At 42.0% G+C, this 14319-nt stretch overlaps 2 protein-coding genes across 9 annotated transcripts in view; one reads left to right on the top strand and one right to left on the bottom strand.

Annotated features, from left to right (window-relative positions):
• Positions 1 to 2967: 2967 nt before the first annotated feature.
• On the bottom strand, positions 2968 to 12379 carry LOC106742952 (2-oxoisovalerate dehydrogenase subunit beta, mitochondrial). Of its 2 annotated transcripts, none has more exons than XM_014616334.1 (9): positions 12292 to 12379; positions 11113 to 11655; positions 10395 to 10472; positions 9793 to 9995; positions 9516 to 9671; positions 8660 to 8831; positions 6899 to 7044; positions 4421 to 4507; positions 2968 to 3243 (listed from the first exon to the last, which is right to left on the bottom strand). In XM_014616334.1, the coding sequence occupies exons 2-9, from the start codon at positions 11252 to 11254 to the stop codon at positions 3103 to 3105; spliced, it is 1125 nt and encodes a 374-aa protein (XP_014471820.1). In that variant the 5' UTR covers positions 11255 to 11655; positions 12292 to 12379; the 3' UTR covers positions 2968 to 3102. The 2 variants fall into 2 exon arrangements, with proteins under 2 accessions (XP_014471820.1, XP_014471821.1); XM_014616335.1 differs by having other exon boundaries at positions 3103 to 3243; positions 11113 to 11642; positions 12292 to 12376.
• Positions 12380 to 13097: 718 nt separating this feature from the next.
• LOC106742951 (KH domain-containing, RNA-binding, signal transduction-associated protein 2-like) overlaps positions 13098 to 14319 on the top strand; it is a 32328-nt gene continuing 31106 nt past the window's right edge. For 6 of the 7 annotated variants that reach the window (XR_001374303.1, XR_001374302.1, XM_014616333.1 and 3 more), the window contains exons 1-2: positions 13258 to 13504; positions 13589 to 13710. Coding sequence is in view for 5 of the 7 variants with exons in the window: in XM_014616333.1 (XP_014471819.1) it covers positions 13294 to 13504; positions 13589 to 13710 (333 nt within the window). In the remaining 2 variants the exon portion in view is untranslated. Of the gene's footprint in view, positions 13505 to 13588; positions 13711 to 14319 lie in introns of all 7 variants that reach the window. The other variant, XM_014616328.1, reaches the window with a different exon arrangement.

Raw genomic sequence — 14319 nt, 5'->3', positions numbered from 1 at the left:
TTATCGGACGGTTAACAGCCTGTTAAGCTGTGCCGGTTATTCGATTTCACGTCTCTCCCACGGAAAATTCCCGCGCACGCAATTAACGTCGTGACTGCTCGTAGCGCACGAAGTCGTCGAAAAGAGCCGCGCGTCTCTCTCTTCCTTCGCGCGCGTGTTCTCTTTCTCTCTGTCCTCTGTCTCTCACCCGTGAAATGTTTAACGTAATTTTATCCGTTTAACCTCCGCCGGCAAACATTATTTTAGATAAGATAAAAACGCAGCTGTAAATTTCGAAAGCGTCAATAAATACGTTACGTTCGATCGGGCCTGCGATGAAAATTTTCAACATTCGTCGCTTTATGTTGTTGCGTAAAATAAATTATCGCTCACAGTTTGCACCTGGTGCTAAATTATGTGTCAAGATAACAGGTCGATGTTTAACTTAAAGTACTTTCTTTGACACTTGCGCGATATTGACGCTTGATGGATGACGGGTGTGACATGCGGAGACGATTGTGTAGAAGGGGGGAGTCGTACATGATCGCACGAAACGCGCGATAAATAGGATTTGTGAATAATTTAAAGGAAGTCATGTGTCACGGTATTTTTTTGTGTGTTTAACCGCGTGTCACGGTGTCACGGACGCGATAACAGTCGGATAATCTCGGAGCGTAAACTGTTTTGACTAATCCGTGCGCACCTGTTTCCTGTCGACACATTCGGCCGGATAGATAAGCCGAAAATGGCACGATATTATTGTGGCATCAATTCTTTGCACAACATAGCGCGAAACTCTGATCATTGGATGACGAGGTGAAATGAAAAATCGAAAATACTGATATCTCTTGGTCAATCGATCCGAGAACGAGCGCTCAACTACACGGAGAAAATATTGTAGTTAAAATTATCATAAAATTGAGGGCATGTGAGAACTTTTGAAGGTCGTCAATTTATAATTAATGAATATAACAAATTCTGTATGTAAAGATATCAAAAATAAATCTTTGCTAAATACTTTATTTTTTAACAAATCATTTTGCTGTTCACATAGTAAGTGGTAAATTTTGCCGCGAAGTACATTTTTTGCTGCGCCAGCAAATTATTTTCCTTCTGCACAGATTCAATTTTTAGAACCACTTCGAATCAGATATAATAACGCTCACTAGAAAAACAATTCTCTTGATTTATTATTCTATTTATTATTTCTAATTCTATTATTTATTATTTCTAATTCTATTATTCGTTTAATTCTTCGGCTTACGCGATTATAGTTACAAATACCAAAAATGTTTTTCCTCAGTGTGCAGAATTGTTAAAAACAGGAAAGGTTTTGGCAATTCGTACTCCGGGAGGAGCATCAGTTCACGATCGATGTCAGATCGTAGTGGGTGAAAATCCCTCGGGTCTCGATATCTAGAAGCGCATCGACGCCATATGTTAACGTGTAAAAGCCGTTGCTCTATTCTCGCAAAAAGCGACTAATAAAAAGATAACTCGTCGACCTTCGATATAGTCTATGCTTCGCGGCGACTGGACTGTCCGTCTCTTTTCTACCGCTGCGAGTCTCTCTGTCAGCTGTTTTCTTCCATCCTTGTCCCTCTCTTTCTCGCATTGCGCTCCAGTACGTGTATACCCAGCTGTCCGCGTCTCTCTGTGTGTGTGTGCGAACGCGCGCATTCGTATATACGTGTGCGTTGCCAACTTTCCCGTATCATAATACACAGTGAAAGAATGTGGTTTCCCTTTCAAATTACAAAATATATCACGAGAGTGCGCCAATACGCCGCGCACACTTCCTTCATTTCTTTGCGACTCTTGATTTCTCGATCCGAAGAAAGAAACAAATCGAGTTTCAGGTTCGTGTTTTTTTCTCCCTCTTTCTCTTTCCCTATGTCTCGCGATAACAACGCAGGAGAAGGGGGGAAAAAAGAATATCATTTCAGAAGCAGACATCAATCTCGCGTTCAAACTTGTTAATAAGAAAACACACAAGCCCGTCGGTGATGTTTGCATACTTGTATTCGTATTTAATATCGTTCGTTCGTACATTTTCAATCTCACCTGGAGCTCGTTCGCGCCTTCGTCATTTTCGAGCTCGATTGAAAACTCACATCCTGCTGACAAGCGGAACACGACGGTCTCTAAAGACTCAAACTGGAAAGGACAGCACCTGCGTCTGAAACCTTGATTGAGATATTACATTGCCAAGGGGGGAGGGGAGCGGGGGGGGGGNNGGGGGGGGGGGGGGGGGGGGGGGGGGAGCGCCGCGTACAATCGGTGCGCAGTTTTATTACTAAAGGACTTGACCTAGATTATCGGCGAAACAAAAAAAGAAGAGAAGAGAACGACACCCAGGCGAGATCCATCCCGATTGTGAATATCCGCCCCGACGTCTTCGTCGAGCGGCCACGGTATCGCCGCCGGCGACGATTTGTATCATCTTTCGCGTTATTAATTTAGACAGGGAAGGATTTATGTGGGCTGCGCGATGAACTGGGCCAAGGACGCGGGTCTGCATGCGCGATGTGTCAGGCGAACTATCCGGATTCAAGTTCCTTCGCTCACCTATTAACGACAAGGAATATACACGCACGGAAAAAGCAACTTTCTTAGTACACTAATAGAAATTACAGTTATTTTCGTGTATTATTATTGAGAAGCAGTCAGTAGTCACTGGTTATATAGTTATAGTTATAAGTATGGTACTGCGAGTTGGTAAAATTTTGCTGCAAGTCTATTAAGGTGTCCATATGTTACAATTAATTTAGCTACTACAGCTAATCTTTTTATCCGTATATATAAGTACAAAAAAAAACAAAATTCAAATCGAGCTTTGAACACTGTGTGTTGATTAATTTCATCGTATAATTTCCAAGAATATTCACTCAACGAGAATATGCGTGTTCGCTGAAGTGGCGTCCGTATATTCTCCTATGAGCGCACGAGAGGATGCTTAATTGTAAAGAATGGTTCGTACACAACGAGTATAAAAAAAGATTTAATAACGCGGAAAGAGCCGTGCTTTCCCGCGGGTAGATTCACGCGCGGGCAACAGGTTTCCTCCTTCTTCCACTGTGACGACGGCGGCTGCTGTTAATCCGTAATCCTTTCGCCGTAACTTCAGTACTTAAGGATATCCCGCACGGCGGCGAAGCAACGCCACTTGTCCGGTAGGTAAAACGGTTCGAAGATGTGCGGGAAAGGACAGTCCCATCCGGTTACCCTCTGAACCGGCGCCTCCAAGTATAAGAAGCACTCCGCCTGTTTTCGCCAGTTTGTCAATGTGATTATCGTGATTTGATGTGTAATTAGAGCTTATACGATTAGTTCGCTCGACAGCATCTACGACGAACGTGCGCGAAAGAATAAATGATTTATTTGGATTTAATAAAATTTCTGTAATCGGAATTGTCTTTTGAAATAGAACAAACGAATATTTGTTATATGTTATTTATATTAAATAAATTCAAATCAAACAAACACGTATACTAAGTACGTATATTAAATCCAAAGAAATCTTTTTCTCCATGTGAACTTTCAGATTCATATCGTGCAAGGGAAACAGGTTTTCCGATTTCGCGGCGATCTTTCTTCGTTTTGTTCTTTCATCGAAACTGTCTTACTGACGACGATCAATCGTCGGCAATTAATCGGTCAATAAATTCGAGAAACAAGCGTTTAATCGGACACGCATTCGGAACCGGTTTAGTATCTCCGCGTGTAATATTAGCATGTCGCGCGACATCAGGTGTTAGATATTAATCGCTCGCCACATCTTAGCAGGCATCGCGCTCTCAAAATTTCCCGGAGTCAAATTTTACTCGAAAAGTGGAGTGACGGCCGAGTCGTGCTCGGATTCGAAATTTACTTCTACTCTTTAATTCTGACGATGCCTTCAATTTCCATTTTTGCGTCAAAATTGGCTGTTCAAGGTAGCGTTAAAATTCAATCTGTGGAATTACATATTCAAGAGAGACGTTAATAAATGTCAGCATCGTTAAAGTAAATTTTTACTAGTTTATAATATATCTGAATATATATAAAGGCGCAAACTGTCCTTGAGAGCGTCAAAGTAGCATCAAAATTTCGATTCGGGTTCATTAATACAGAAATCTACTATAAGCTTGAAACATTCGCGATTTCGTGTGACGTTGTCTCCACTATCACTCCGAATGAAAATACTGCCACTTGTTTTGAGTGACATTTCACTCGAAGAAATTTCGGGAGCGAATACTCTTCCGAGATAACGTTAGTTCGTGCATCAGTGTCGCACAATATGTACCGCGCGCGCATGCATCTGGTGTGATTGCGTTATGGATGCCTTTATAGACCGGCGGCACTTTCTATTTACAATTGCGTAAACGGCTACGGTTTTGTATTGTTGCCGCGAACCCGAGAATGTCCGATGGGGGAGAAGCCAAGGAAATCACCTTCTTACCTGTACGGTCGCGGCTATCTCTGCCCCGAATCCGTTCGTCATCGGCGCTTCGTGGGCGATGACGACGCGTCCAGTTTTCTTCGCCGACTGCAACACACATAAACACGCATTTTGCGGCGCTCGGCGTAATTTATCGGTCGCGCTCGGTCGTGGCGAGATCAATTCGCGCGGTGATTTACGTCTCGTCCCATATTGTGTCGCCGTATAATAATAACTCGTGCGTGTGTGTACGCGCGGCCCCCGATGCTAAGTGGCCGCGTCGCATTAACGCACCGGCCGAGCGGCACGAGCCGTTTTGTAACGGCTATCAAATGCAGGCTACACGTGAGACCGACGACGGCTGGCGATCGGGACACATGTGTGTGTACGTGAACATATCTGCTCTCGTTGTTGTAAATCATTGACAAAGGTAACCAGATAAGTGAGCGCGACTCGCCGCGCCGGATACGCGCAGGTTGACATTTTCGACTCGTGCCGCGACCTCCCTCGCAAACTTTCCGGAGTTACCGCGGCCTTTCGTTATGGACAGACCCCCAAGCAGGGAACCCTACTCTCAAAACTTCCCGGGCTGAAATTTCACCCGAAAGGTAGAGTGACAGGTCACTCGAGATAGGGCGACTCTCCATTCTGAATCGTCGAGTGTAATATAGCACGGTGAATTCTTCCAAGTATTCCTGTACCTTTTCGTCCTTTCCCGAATTCTTTAGAAATTCACAGAATAATAATTAACTAAGAATGATTCTGGATGTTACATGTATTATAAGAGGGAGATTTCACCCTGAGAAATTTGAAGCGTGCACGCTTCCACGCTTATCGGATTGATATTTACTATATTCCGTGGACGTGTGTCCGCGCGACAATTAACCTTTTAACAGACGCTGCACCGTTGTCGTCCGATTTCTCGATTTCGAAACGTGAAAAATCAGCACCTACCGATACGCTATTCAAAGCATAGAGTGAATATTACGGTCAGACATATCAGAGTTAGAGATTACAATGAATCTGTTTCTGTGACGGTACGCGTCGAATTCACTCTTCAATTTCGAAGGAAAATATTCACACTCGGTGATTCGGAGTGGGGAATTCACTCTATGAGTGAAAAGTCGAGTTTTCGTGATGATTCGAAATTGTTGTAAAAAGCACTGACAGAAATCCTACAAATCTCCCTAAAATCATTTTAGTCATTTCCGGCCTCAACTATATCTTCTCCTGGTTCTGGCCCAAAAAATAATAGTAACAATATGTACATAAGATTATTATCACTGACACTATAAGAGCGCTTGCTAAAAAAAAAATGCTTCTCGTTACTGCGATTCCTTCACTTACGGGATTGCAGTTACAAATAGCGAAAAACTTGCGCCTCAGCGAAGGGTTGCTTTCGCACAGGACAGAAATGTCAGGAGTACGGGGGCCCTGTTGAAAATAGAACCGTGACACGTCGGAATCGACAATTCGCCGCGTAATGATACCCGTAATCGAAACGCTCGTCCCATATTGCCCATGTATTTACCAGCCACCCTGAAACGACGCAATCAACGAGTCTCCCGTCAGCCTCTTCGCGCGAGTTACAACGATCTCTCTCGCCGAAGCGATGTATCAGAATTTCGTTCGAGCGGTCTCGTTACGAAACTGCGCGCGCGGAGTTTTGCAGGCAGGCGAGCAGACATCGGCGTCGGGTAGACAAGACGGCGAATCCGCGACTGTATCGAAATTGCGGCGAAACGGGTTTCCAATTACGCTCACCTCGGCGTGTACATACATACACACACAGGTATATACGCATACTCAAGCAAAGAGTTCGCGCGTACAGCATATAATATCAGCGGTTTGTAAACCGTGAGCGCGTACTGTACGATCGGCATATCATTAAGCGACCGGAGATCGATTAGCATAAATCAACGCGATATTAGCGTCCATGGAAATCCGTGCTATCGTAACCCGAGGGGGGCATGCGCTCACGACCACTTTTCATCTTGACTGTCGAACGGCGACAACATCCGCTTCTATCGCCGGCGCGCTGCATCGTCGTCAATCGCCGTAGATCGCGCCGCGAGATTTCCTCTCGCTTCGCCCGACATTCCGCCCTTATGGCCGAGTACGAATGAAACAGCGATCGCGCGTCGTCTGCATGTGGGCGTCGTAGCCGGTGATCATCGAAATATTCGCTCGTTTCACGGTTGCGACGGACGTCAACGCGACCTCGGGGACGTGAAAGAAATATAGGAACCAGTTTTACAATAATCGTTACTATAGTGTCGGGGATGATAACATGCATATTGCTATTGTTATTTTGGAGTTAAAATCAGATGAAGATATAGTTGAAAATGATTGTAATTGCTAGTGTTTACCATTAACATAGGCCTGAGTACCGCGCAGAATCGGGTCGCAATGGATCTCGCTCGCTCGTACGTTATCGCGCGCGGAACGGCCGTTTCAAGGAAAATGTCACAATAACGCGGGGGAAATGAGATTGCCCACCTTGCAGATGAGTTCCGCGTCCCAAGGTAGGATGGAGACGAGGTCTATCACCTCGCAGGACACGTTGAGCTTCTCCCGGACCAGGTCGGCCACCTCCAGCAGTACGTGCACCTGAGTGCCCCAGCCTACGAGTGTCACGGCGTCACCTACGCGACAAACCGAGCAAATCATACGTACGTAGGTACAAATGCGAGCGCGAATGCGCGCATAGTCGCATAATAATCGTTTCACCTTGCACAACGGACCTCGCGCGCCGTTGCGCGAACGAGCGTGTGTATGCGCGCGCGTTCCTTCTGGCGTATCCTGTTTCAGGACCGGTCATCGGCGAGAGTGCCGCTGCTCCGGCGATTGGATAATGGAAGGAGACGATTACACTCGGTAAATTATATTCGCGGAGAGAGAGAGAGAGAGAGAGAGATCGCCTACGGCGCGAATCGTTGCTTTCCGTGGCTTTAAGTAATGTCCCTTACGCGCCTTCTTTTCTTCGTCGGGAGAATACACGTTTCGCGATGAATGCGAGGAGAAAGGGAGAGGGAGGGAGGGAGAGAGAGAGAGAAACACGATCGCTTTATCCGCGGAATTTCTCCGAAGGATGATCTTACCGTAAATGTTAACCAAATCGCAGCGCGTGATCGTTTCCGCGTTGCAATCTGGCTCGAGCGTTTGGTCACGCGGATTGTAAATCCATCGCCGAATAGGCTAAAAAATATCGCCATTCAAGCGATGTTACTGCCAGCCGATTGATGTAAATGCCATTAACATCGATAATCATTATTGATTTCAACGTAGGGGAAATAATGCAAGTTACTTGTAATGTCGTTAGCGTTACAAGTTACTTTTTTTCAGTAACGACTTGGTAAGGTGAATGTCCCAGTTAACGACGGCGTCCCAATTTGCGATAATCGTATCTGTTATTCTTAATAAATGAAATAATGAATCGTCACCTGTTAGTGATATAAACATACGTGTGTTACAAATTAGGACAAAATTCAAGTTACACGCTTCTAAATGGTACGTCACTTTTGAGAACATAATATGGATTAATTAAAATTTTAAATTAAAAAAAAACCTAATACAATTAAAATTTAATGTTTAAACTTTCGGAAAAATATATGTTATGTACTTAACACGTGTATTATTATAATAATTTATCAATTTATTTTCACGATAAGATTAGTTAGAAGTCACTAATTGGAACTTTCACCTTAACTATATTATTATTGTTCGTTAGTAACGGTGGCGTAATTATATCTTACGCGTAACACTAACGAACATATTGTAACAACTTGTTGTTTCTTGAATAATGACAAGGATAACGAGTTATTTTTCAAAATAAGTCATAGCGACGAATTATATTTTTTTATGTTCCAGTTTTCTCGCTGTAGTCATTTTGATTAATAACGACTGCAGCGAGGAACCAGAAGGAGTCTTAATAGATAAAGAATAACGAGTAACGAGTTACTTTTAAAAAGATGCCTTTCAAACTCCGTTTCAAACACGACTGAGCGCTAAACTTAAGTTGGTCCGTAAATTTTTCTTTCTTTAAATTTTTCTTTCTAGAAATCTTTTTAAATTTTAACTTTAAAAATTTACAAGATCGTTGATCGTCTAGTTTTCCAGAAATTGATATGTAAAATATATAATTTCTGATAACGGTTGTAGTATATATGACAGCTTCTTCGTGTTGTGTTAACCATTACCTTTCTAACAGTATTGTCACGGACCAATTGCTTTAAACATTGAAACGATACCGATCGTTACCTTCTCTCACGACCTCAGCCTTGCCGATTTCGATCTTGTAATGTTCCACGGGCACTTCGTCGACTGCCTTGCGATACAAAATCTTGGGCTCAAACATAATGCATGGATCCGGCTCGTCTATGCAGCTCAACAGTAGGCCTTTCGCGTGCATCGCTCCGCGAGGTACGACTATCTAAAAAAAAAAAAAAAAGGGAAAGAAACTCTTGTGAAAGAAGAAAGAAAAAGAACCGCATACTTGTTCCTCGCAGTTTTCTCGTTCTCTCATAGCGGGTCCGCCGCTCGATAATCGGCCATTCTCCGGCGGCCTTAAAAGACGCGTGAAATTGATCAGGTTCAGGAAATGTCGGCACGATATTGCGCGGCGATATTACGCGTCTCTCTCGTAATCGCGATGTACGACGGTCGCGCATTAGTGTGCGGGCAAAAACTTTCTTCATACATACGTAGAGTGTATACGTCGTACAATATTCATGGAATTTGTTGGGGAAGAAAGTTGAGAACTCTCACGGCTCTTCGACCGGCGCGGAATACAGCCAGAGGTACGAGGAAGAATGTCCTTGATGATGGAAATTTGGTAACGCGATCGCGCAACTTCCCCGACAGAGAGATACTTTAAGTGATAATCATTGAATTATATGAATCGAGGCTCTACGAAGAAGGAAGCATGCGATTTATTCGTACGGACAATTCCGCTAGTGTAACTAAATTTTTCGTCGCCCGCATGGAGAAAAATCATTTTGAGGGACAGCCAATTTTATACTGTCGTAGCAAATAAATAAATATATATAGGATCTTTTTTAAATACTGTCCAATAATTTAGGATTTTAAAAAGACAAAGAACGGCACATTTGCCAACCTTTAGGCCGGGGGTGTGCGCAAAATAAGCCTCTGGACTTTGAGAATGATAAAGGCCGCCGTGACCAACTGCTCCGCAAGGTGCGCGAACTGTAAGTTTGCCACAGTCAAACATGTTGCCACTTCGATATCGCACTTTAGCCGCTTCGTTTACTAACTGTGAATACAACAAACATACGTATACATAGTATTATTTAAATAATTTTAAACATATTACCCTTGCACTCTGTATGATTAATTGTGTCGAAAAGCTATTAGTAAATTGATTCGACTAGCACCTGATCGAAAGCCGGAAATATATAATCCGCAAATTGTATTTCGGCGATCGCCGATACGCCAACGTTGGCTAAACCGATTCCAAAACCGACGATTCCTTGTTCACAGAGAGGCGTGTTGAAGACACGGTTATTGCCGAAGCGCTTCTTCAGGTCCATGGTGCAGCGGAAAACACCACCGAATGCTACGTCCTCGCCAAATATTACTGAAAGTTTCAAAGAATCTATTAACCGTGAATTTCGAAATTATTTCCTACAAAAGATATACAAATAAAATTTGGGATTTGATCTGAACTAGAAGATAAAGACAATGGAAAAAAGTCATTTAGAGAGACCAATTTGTATACATATTTTTTTGTAAATACGCAAATTGTCAAATTGCATGAAGAAATTAATTTATTAAGAAGAAGAGAGAGAGGGAGAGAGGAGAAATTCGAATAAAAGAATAACCATGTGAAAAGTTTTCGTGATATATCAACATTTTTGACATCTTTATCTTCAAGGTAAATTTTATTCCTACTTTATCGTACATTTGTTATTTAAGATTGTTTTATCGTAAATTATATATCTATTCAGGCTTTGAACCTGTGAAACAAGACACTTGCCTGTACGTGGATCATTTTCCATTGCGAGAGCAAGACCGTGATTTATCGCTTGAAACATATTCAGCTTCTGAGTCTCACCTGAAAGTATAGGTTGTTTAAATCATTAAGAAATATCTTGTATGCGGTGTAATGGGGTATTATCTCTCGACCGTATCATTTCCAATCTATATAAACACCAACTGATAGAAATAAGTAATTGAACGACACGAAACGGAATCAATCGCAAAACAGCCGCGAGCTATCGCGACGTGGTCACGTGATATCGAACGTTTTTACAGCGGTGGGTCTTTGAACGAACGTCCGAGTAATTTCAATGTAAAGTTGCCGTTGTGTACGATGATGTATCATTTTTTAGATAAAAATTACGCGATTTTCAGCCTTACACGTATACACATAAGATCGAAAGCGTTATAATTATAGATTCATTATAACTCCATCATGTTATAATTAAAGTTACTTACGCGATGTTCAAGCTTACAGGTTATGACATCAGGCGATACAAATCGCATAATTTTTCATCTAAGAAATGATACGGTATACTTGACGCCGGCTGTACTTTCCATCATCTTTCAACAACATGATTCATGCTGCCTCATTTATTTTAACACCATCTTTTATTGTCAAAAGAATAAAAAGTGATTTGTCGCGACTGCCGTACCGACACTTCGAGAATCGTGATTCGGAAAGGCGATTCAGCGCGAGGCGGAAATGCACTTACCGGCGTTATTCGACCTCTCGCTCGGGTAATACGAAAAGTGCGCTGCTCTGGCATGTTTGAATTCGATGGCGGGAGTGACGACGCGGCTCAACAGCAACTTCTCTCCAGCGTTACGTAGATGCGCACCCAACCTGCCGAACATCGTCTTCTTGTGTTGCAGCGCTTCTGTTTCAGTTACGTGTCCACGTGACCATACGTGCACGTTGCTGAAGATTTCGCTTTTGTCTCGATTTGTACACGATGCAATGGAACAGCGCGTGGGGCAAGACGAACGGCCTCTCGCTCGACCTCACGCGGAATTTCGTAAACAAGTAACGTCCTCGGGCAATCCAACGGTTTCACAATAATGAGTGAACGTTCCAGTACGCGTTCAGCGAGCGGCCACCATTTACGACGCAAGTGTTCGTCTTATTGGCGCGATTTTCCAAATTTCCGACGTGTCGGCCAGCACTTCGAGGACTGGGTCTGCTCTTTTCAATCGAACTGGTTTGTGCTTTTCGCCTTCAGAGTGATTTCCATGATCGAACGATCTGACGTAGACGACTTTAAATTAAATTAAATTTATTCAGAAGTTATCAAATAATGATATTCATTGAAATAATTTAAATAATAAATGAATATGAAATGAATATAAAGTTTAATATAAATATGATATTTAAATAATTTATTGAAGTGGATATTTGCGAATAATTTATTTGTTATTTGTGTTATATATTATTCGTTATTCGTATTTTCGTGTTGTTTGTTATCGATTATTATTTATTACTTGTCTTGCTTTTCTTCATTTATTTCATAGATATAATAAATAAATATTAAGTATTTTTTTTTTCTAAAATTGTTTGTTTTTATATATTATATGTTCACACATATGTACGTACATGAGAGCACGCATACACAGATATTAATAAATGACGAGTAAGAAAGAATGCAAATAACGATCCGACAAACACCAACAGTAATATAACATTACTGTTGCAATTTCCCAATCAACAATATAACTATTACATAACACGCGCGTCATATTGCATTTACATTGTTGAAATGAGAAATTATAACATTGGTTTTATATTACCGTTAGTATTCGCTGGGGATAGATAATTACAGGCATACGAATAACGAATGATGTGTGAATAACGAAATAATGCGAATAATAAATATAAGTGATAAATAAAATTTTACCTAAACAACACGCACGCACCGGACAAAAATTGATTCGAATAATGCCCAATTCTGCCGCTGGCTGATGTTTCGCTGGGTCGTCTCGTTTTCTCGGAATTCAATTGCCAACATGCCTCTCGCTCGTGTTAACGCAGAATCGAGCGATCAATTAGCCGACGCACGCTCGGGACACAGCTCGATCTAGCGTTGCGCGCGAACGGGAACTGGTTTCCTCCGGCGCGTATAGTCTTCGGACGTGTCGCCGGGCAATTCGGAGTGGGAGTAGTTGTGTGATAATCTAGTCCGTCGCCGTTGTACCAAATCTGTTTGCACTTATCTTCGTTGATCACTTGAAACAATCGAGTTTTACTTCGCGATTAGTCGGGCTTTAATCATCGCGAGTGGTCCAGATTCTATTGAAACCTTCAATTCGGTTCTACTTCATATTTAGTGCGACGTATTTCGAAGTTCGACGTGACGTAGCAAATCCAACGTCACATTGGTTGTATTCGGTAAATGTATCGTTACCTCGTTTATATTATCGTTATGTGTTATCATTGTTGTTATCTTATTTTATATTGATTTGCTTAGTTGTTTCGATTGGCCGGCTCGCTCTATAAACGGACTATTCGACGAGGATGACACGCAGTTCACGCGTGAATGAATATGGAAACAATGGGTATTGTACTGTTATTTGTTATACGTGCCACAATGTTGAACTGTCGGTGTTTTGTTTACCTTATCGATAATAGAGAATTGCGAATCAAGGAACTTTCACACAAGGTTCTCCGCGTGCGTCAAGATGGCGCTTCGTACGCCAGCGAATCGATATAACCGGCGTGACGTCGTTCTGTTCGCACGATGCGACGGAAACTGGAGTTTTCTTAGCGTCCCTGTACTGTCAGGCCTGCCATTATAGATTCCTCGTCGAGACGCGACTTTCCAGATCAGAGCATCCAGCTCTCGTCGTGTTGCTTCTCCCGCCGAAGACGTCGTTCACCCGAACCGGGCGATCGTGGATTAATGGCAAATATGAGCGACAGATCAAACAACGGTGATTACAAGTATCAGAGAGACGATGAGGACAATAAATCGAGATTGCCGATGATGGACAAGGAGCAGGACAGCAAGGAGCATCAGATGGACAAAGCCGGCGAGCTCATGCGCGAGTTGCTCCAGGAGAAGATCGAGATCAACCAGAAATGGCCCAACGCGACCCGACTACTCGACCAAGGTGGGTGAACATGTCTCCTCGCCAGCTTCTTTTTCCCCTCTTAATGGATGTTTGGTCACATGAAATGTTTGGTGTATTTTGCAGAAATCCAGAAGATACAAGCTATCGGTAAGCCGCTGAGAGAATCAAAGTATGTGGATATTTATCGTGAGAAACCAGTTCGCATCTGTGTCAAGGTTTTGGTACCTATCCGTGAGCATCCTAAGGTAAGATACCTAGTTACATGATTGGAAAGTAATATATTACACTCGTAACGCTATTATCATTACAAATTATATTTTAAACCAGGGTTGGGTATCTAATTACGTGTAAAATAAAATAATCTGCGTATAAACAATGTAAACAATGTCATCTATGTAGACAGTAAGTAATCTTGTCGAACCGTTATAGAATGGATCATCTTCTTACATTTTGTAAGTCTCATTTTTATATTTTGTGTTTCTGTTAAAAACTCACAGGTAACCTAAATGATAACGTTTATATTTTAACAGCGTATACATCTTTTATATCTGCATACAGATATTTTAAATACGTGAAATGGATTATATTTAATCTAAATAACATATTAAAAATCGGTGAAATTATTTGATTTAAACATAAGGACACAATTTTAGTATTTTACTGTACTAGAAAAAAACAATAGTAGATTTGGTGGACTTGATTTTGCATTGATAAGAAAGGGAAGTAAGTATCATGCATATTATGTTGATTCATATTTATTTATTGTGTAATTACGATCTAAGGAACGCTGCCTTTCCTTAGAAATCCACAGATGAATTTAAATAATAAAATCCTTGTGTTATTTCTGCATATAT

Source organism: Dinoponera quadriceps, unplaced genomic scaffold (assembly GCF_001313825.1).
Source record: "Dinoponera quadriceps isolate SergipeBrazil2010 unplaced genomic scaffold, ASM131382v1 scaffold946, whole genome shotgun sequence".
Taxonomy (NCBI): domain Eukaryota; kingdom Metazoa; phylum Arthropoda; class Insecta; order Hymenoptera; family Formicidae; genus Dinoponera; species Dinoponera quadriceps.
This window is presented reverse-complemented; position numbering and strand designations above follow the sequence as displayed.

What these genes read in the sequence shown, in the direction of transcription:
- LOC106742952 (XM_014616334.1), bottom strand. Translation starts at nt 11,254, where the DNA reads ATGTTCGGCAGGTTGGGTGCGCATCTACGTAACGCTGGAGAGAAGTTG. An exon ending in CGAGAGGTCGAATAACGCCG is followed by an intron (nt 10,473 to 11,112) that starts GTAAGTGCATTT and finishes CTATACTTTCAG; the next exon opens with GTGAGACTCAGAAGCTGAAT. An exon ending in GGAAAATGATCCACGTACAG is followed by an intron (nt 9,996 to 10,394) that starts GCAAGTGTCTTG and finishes TGAAACTTTCAG; the next exon opens with TAATATTTGGCGAGGACGTA.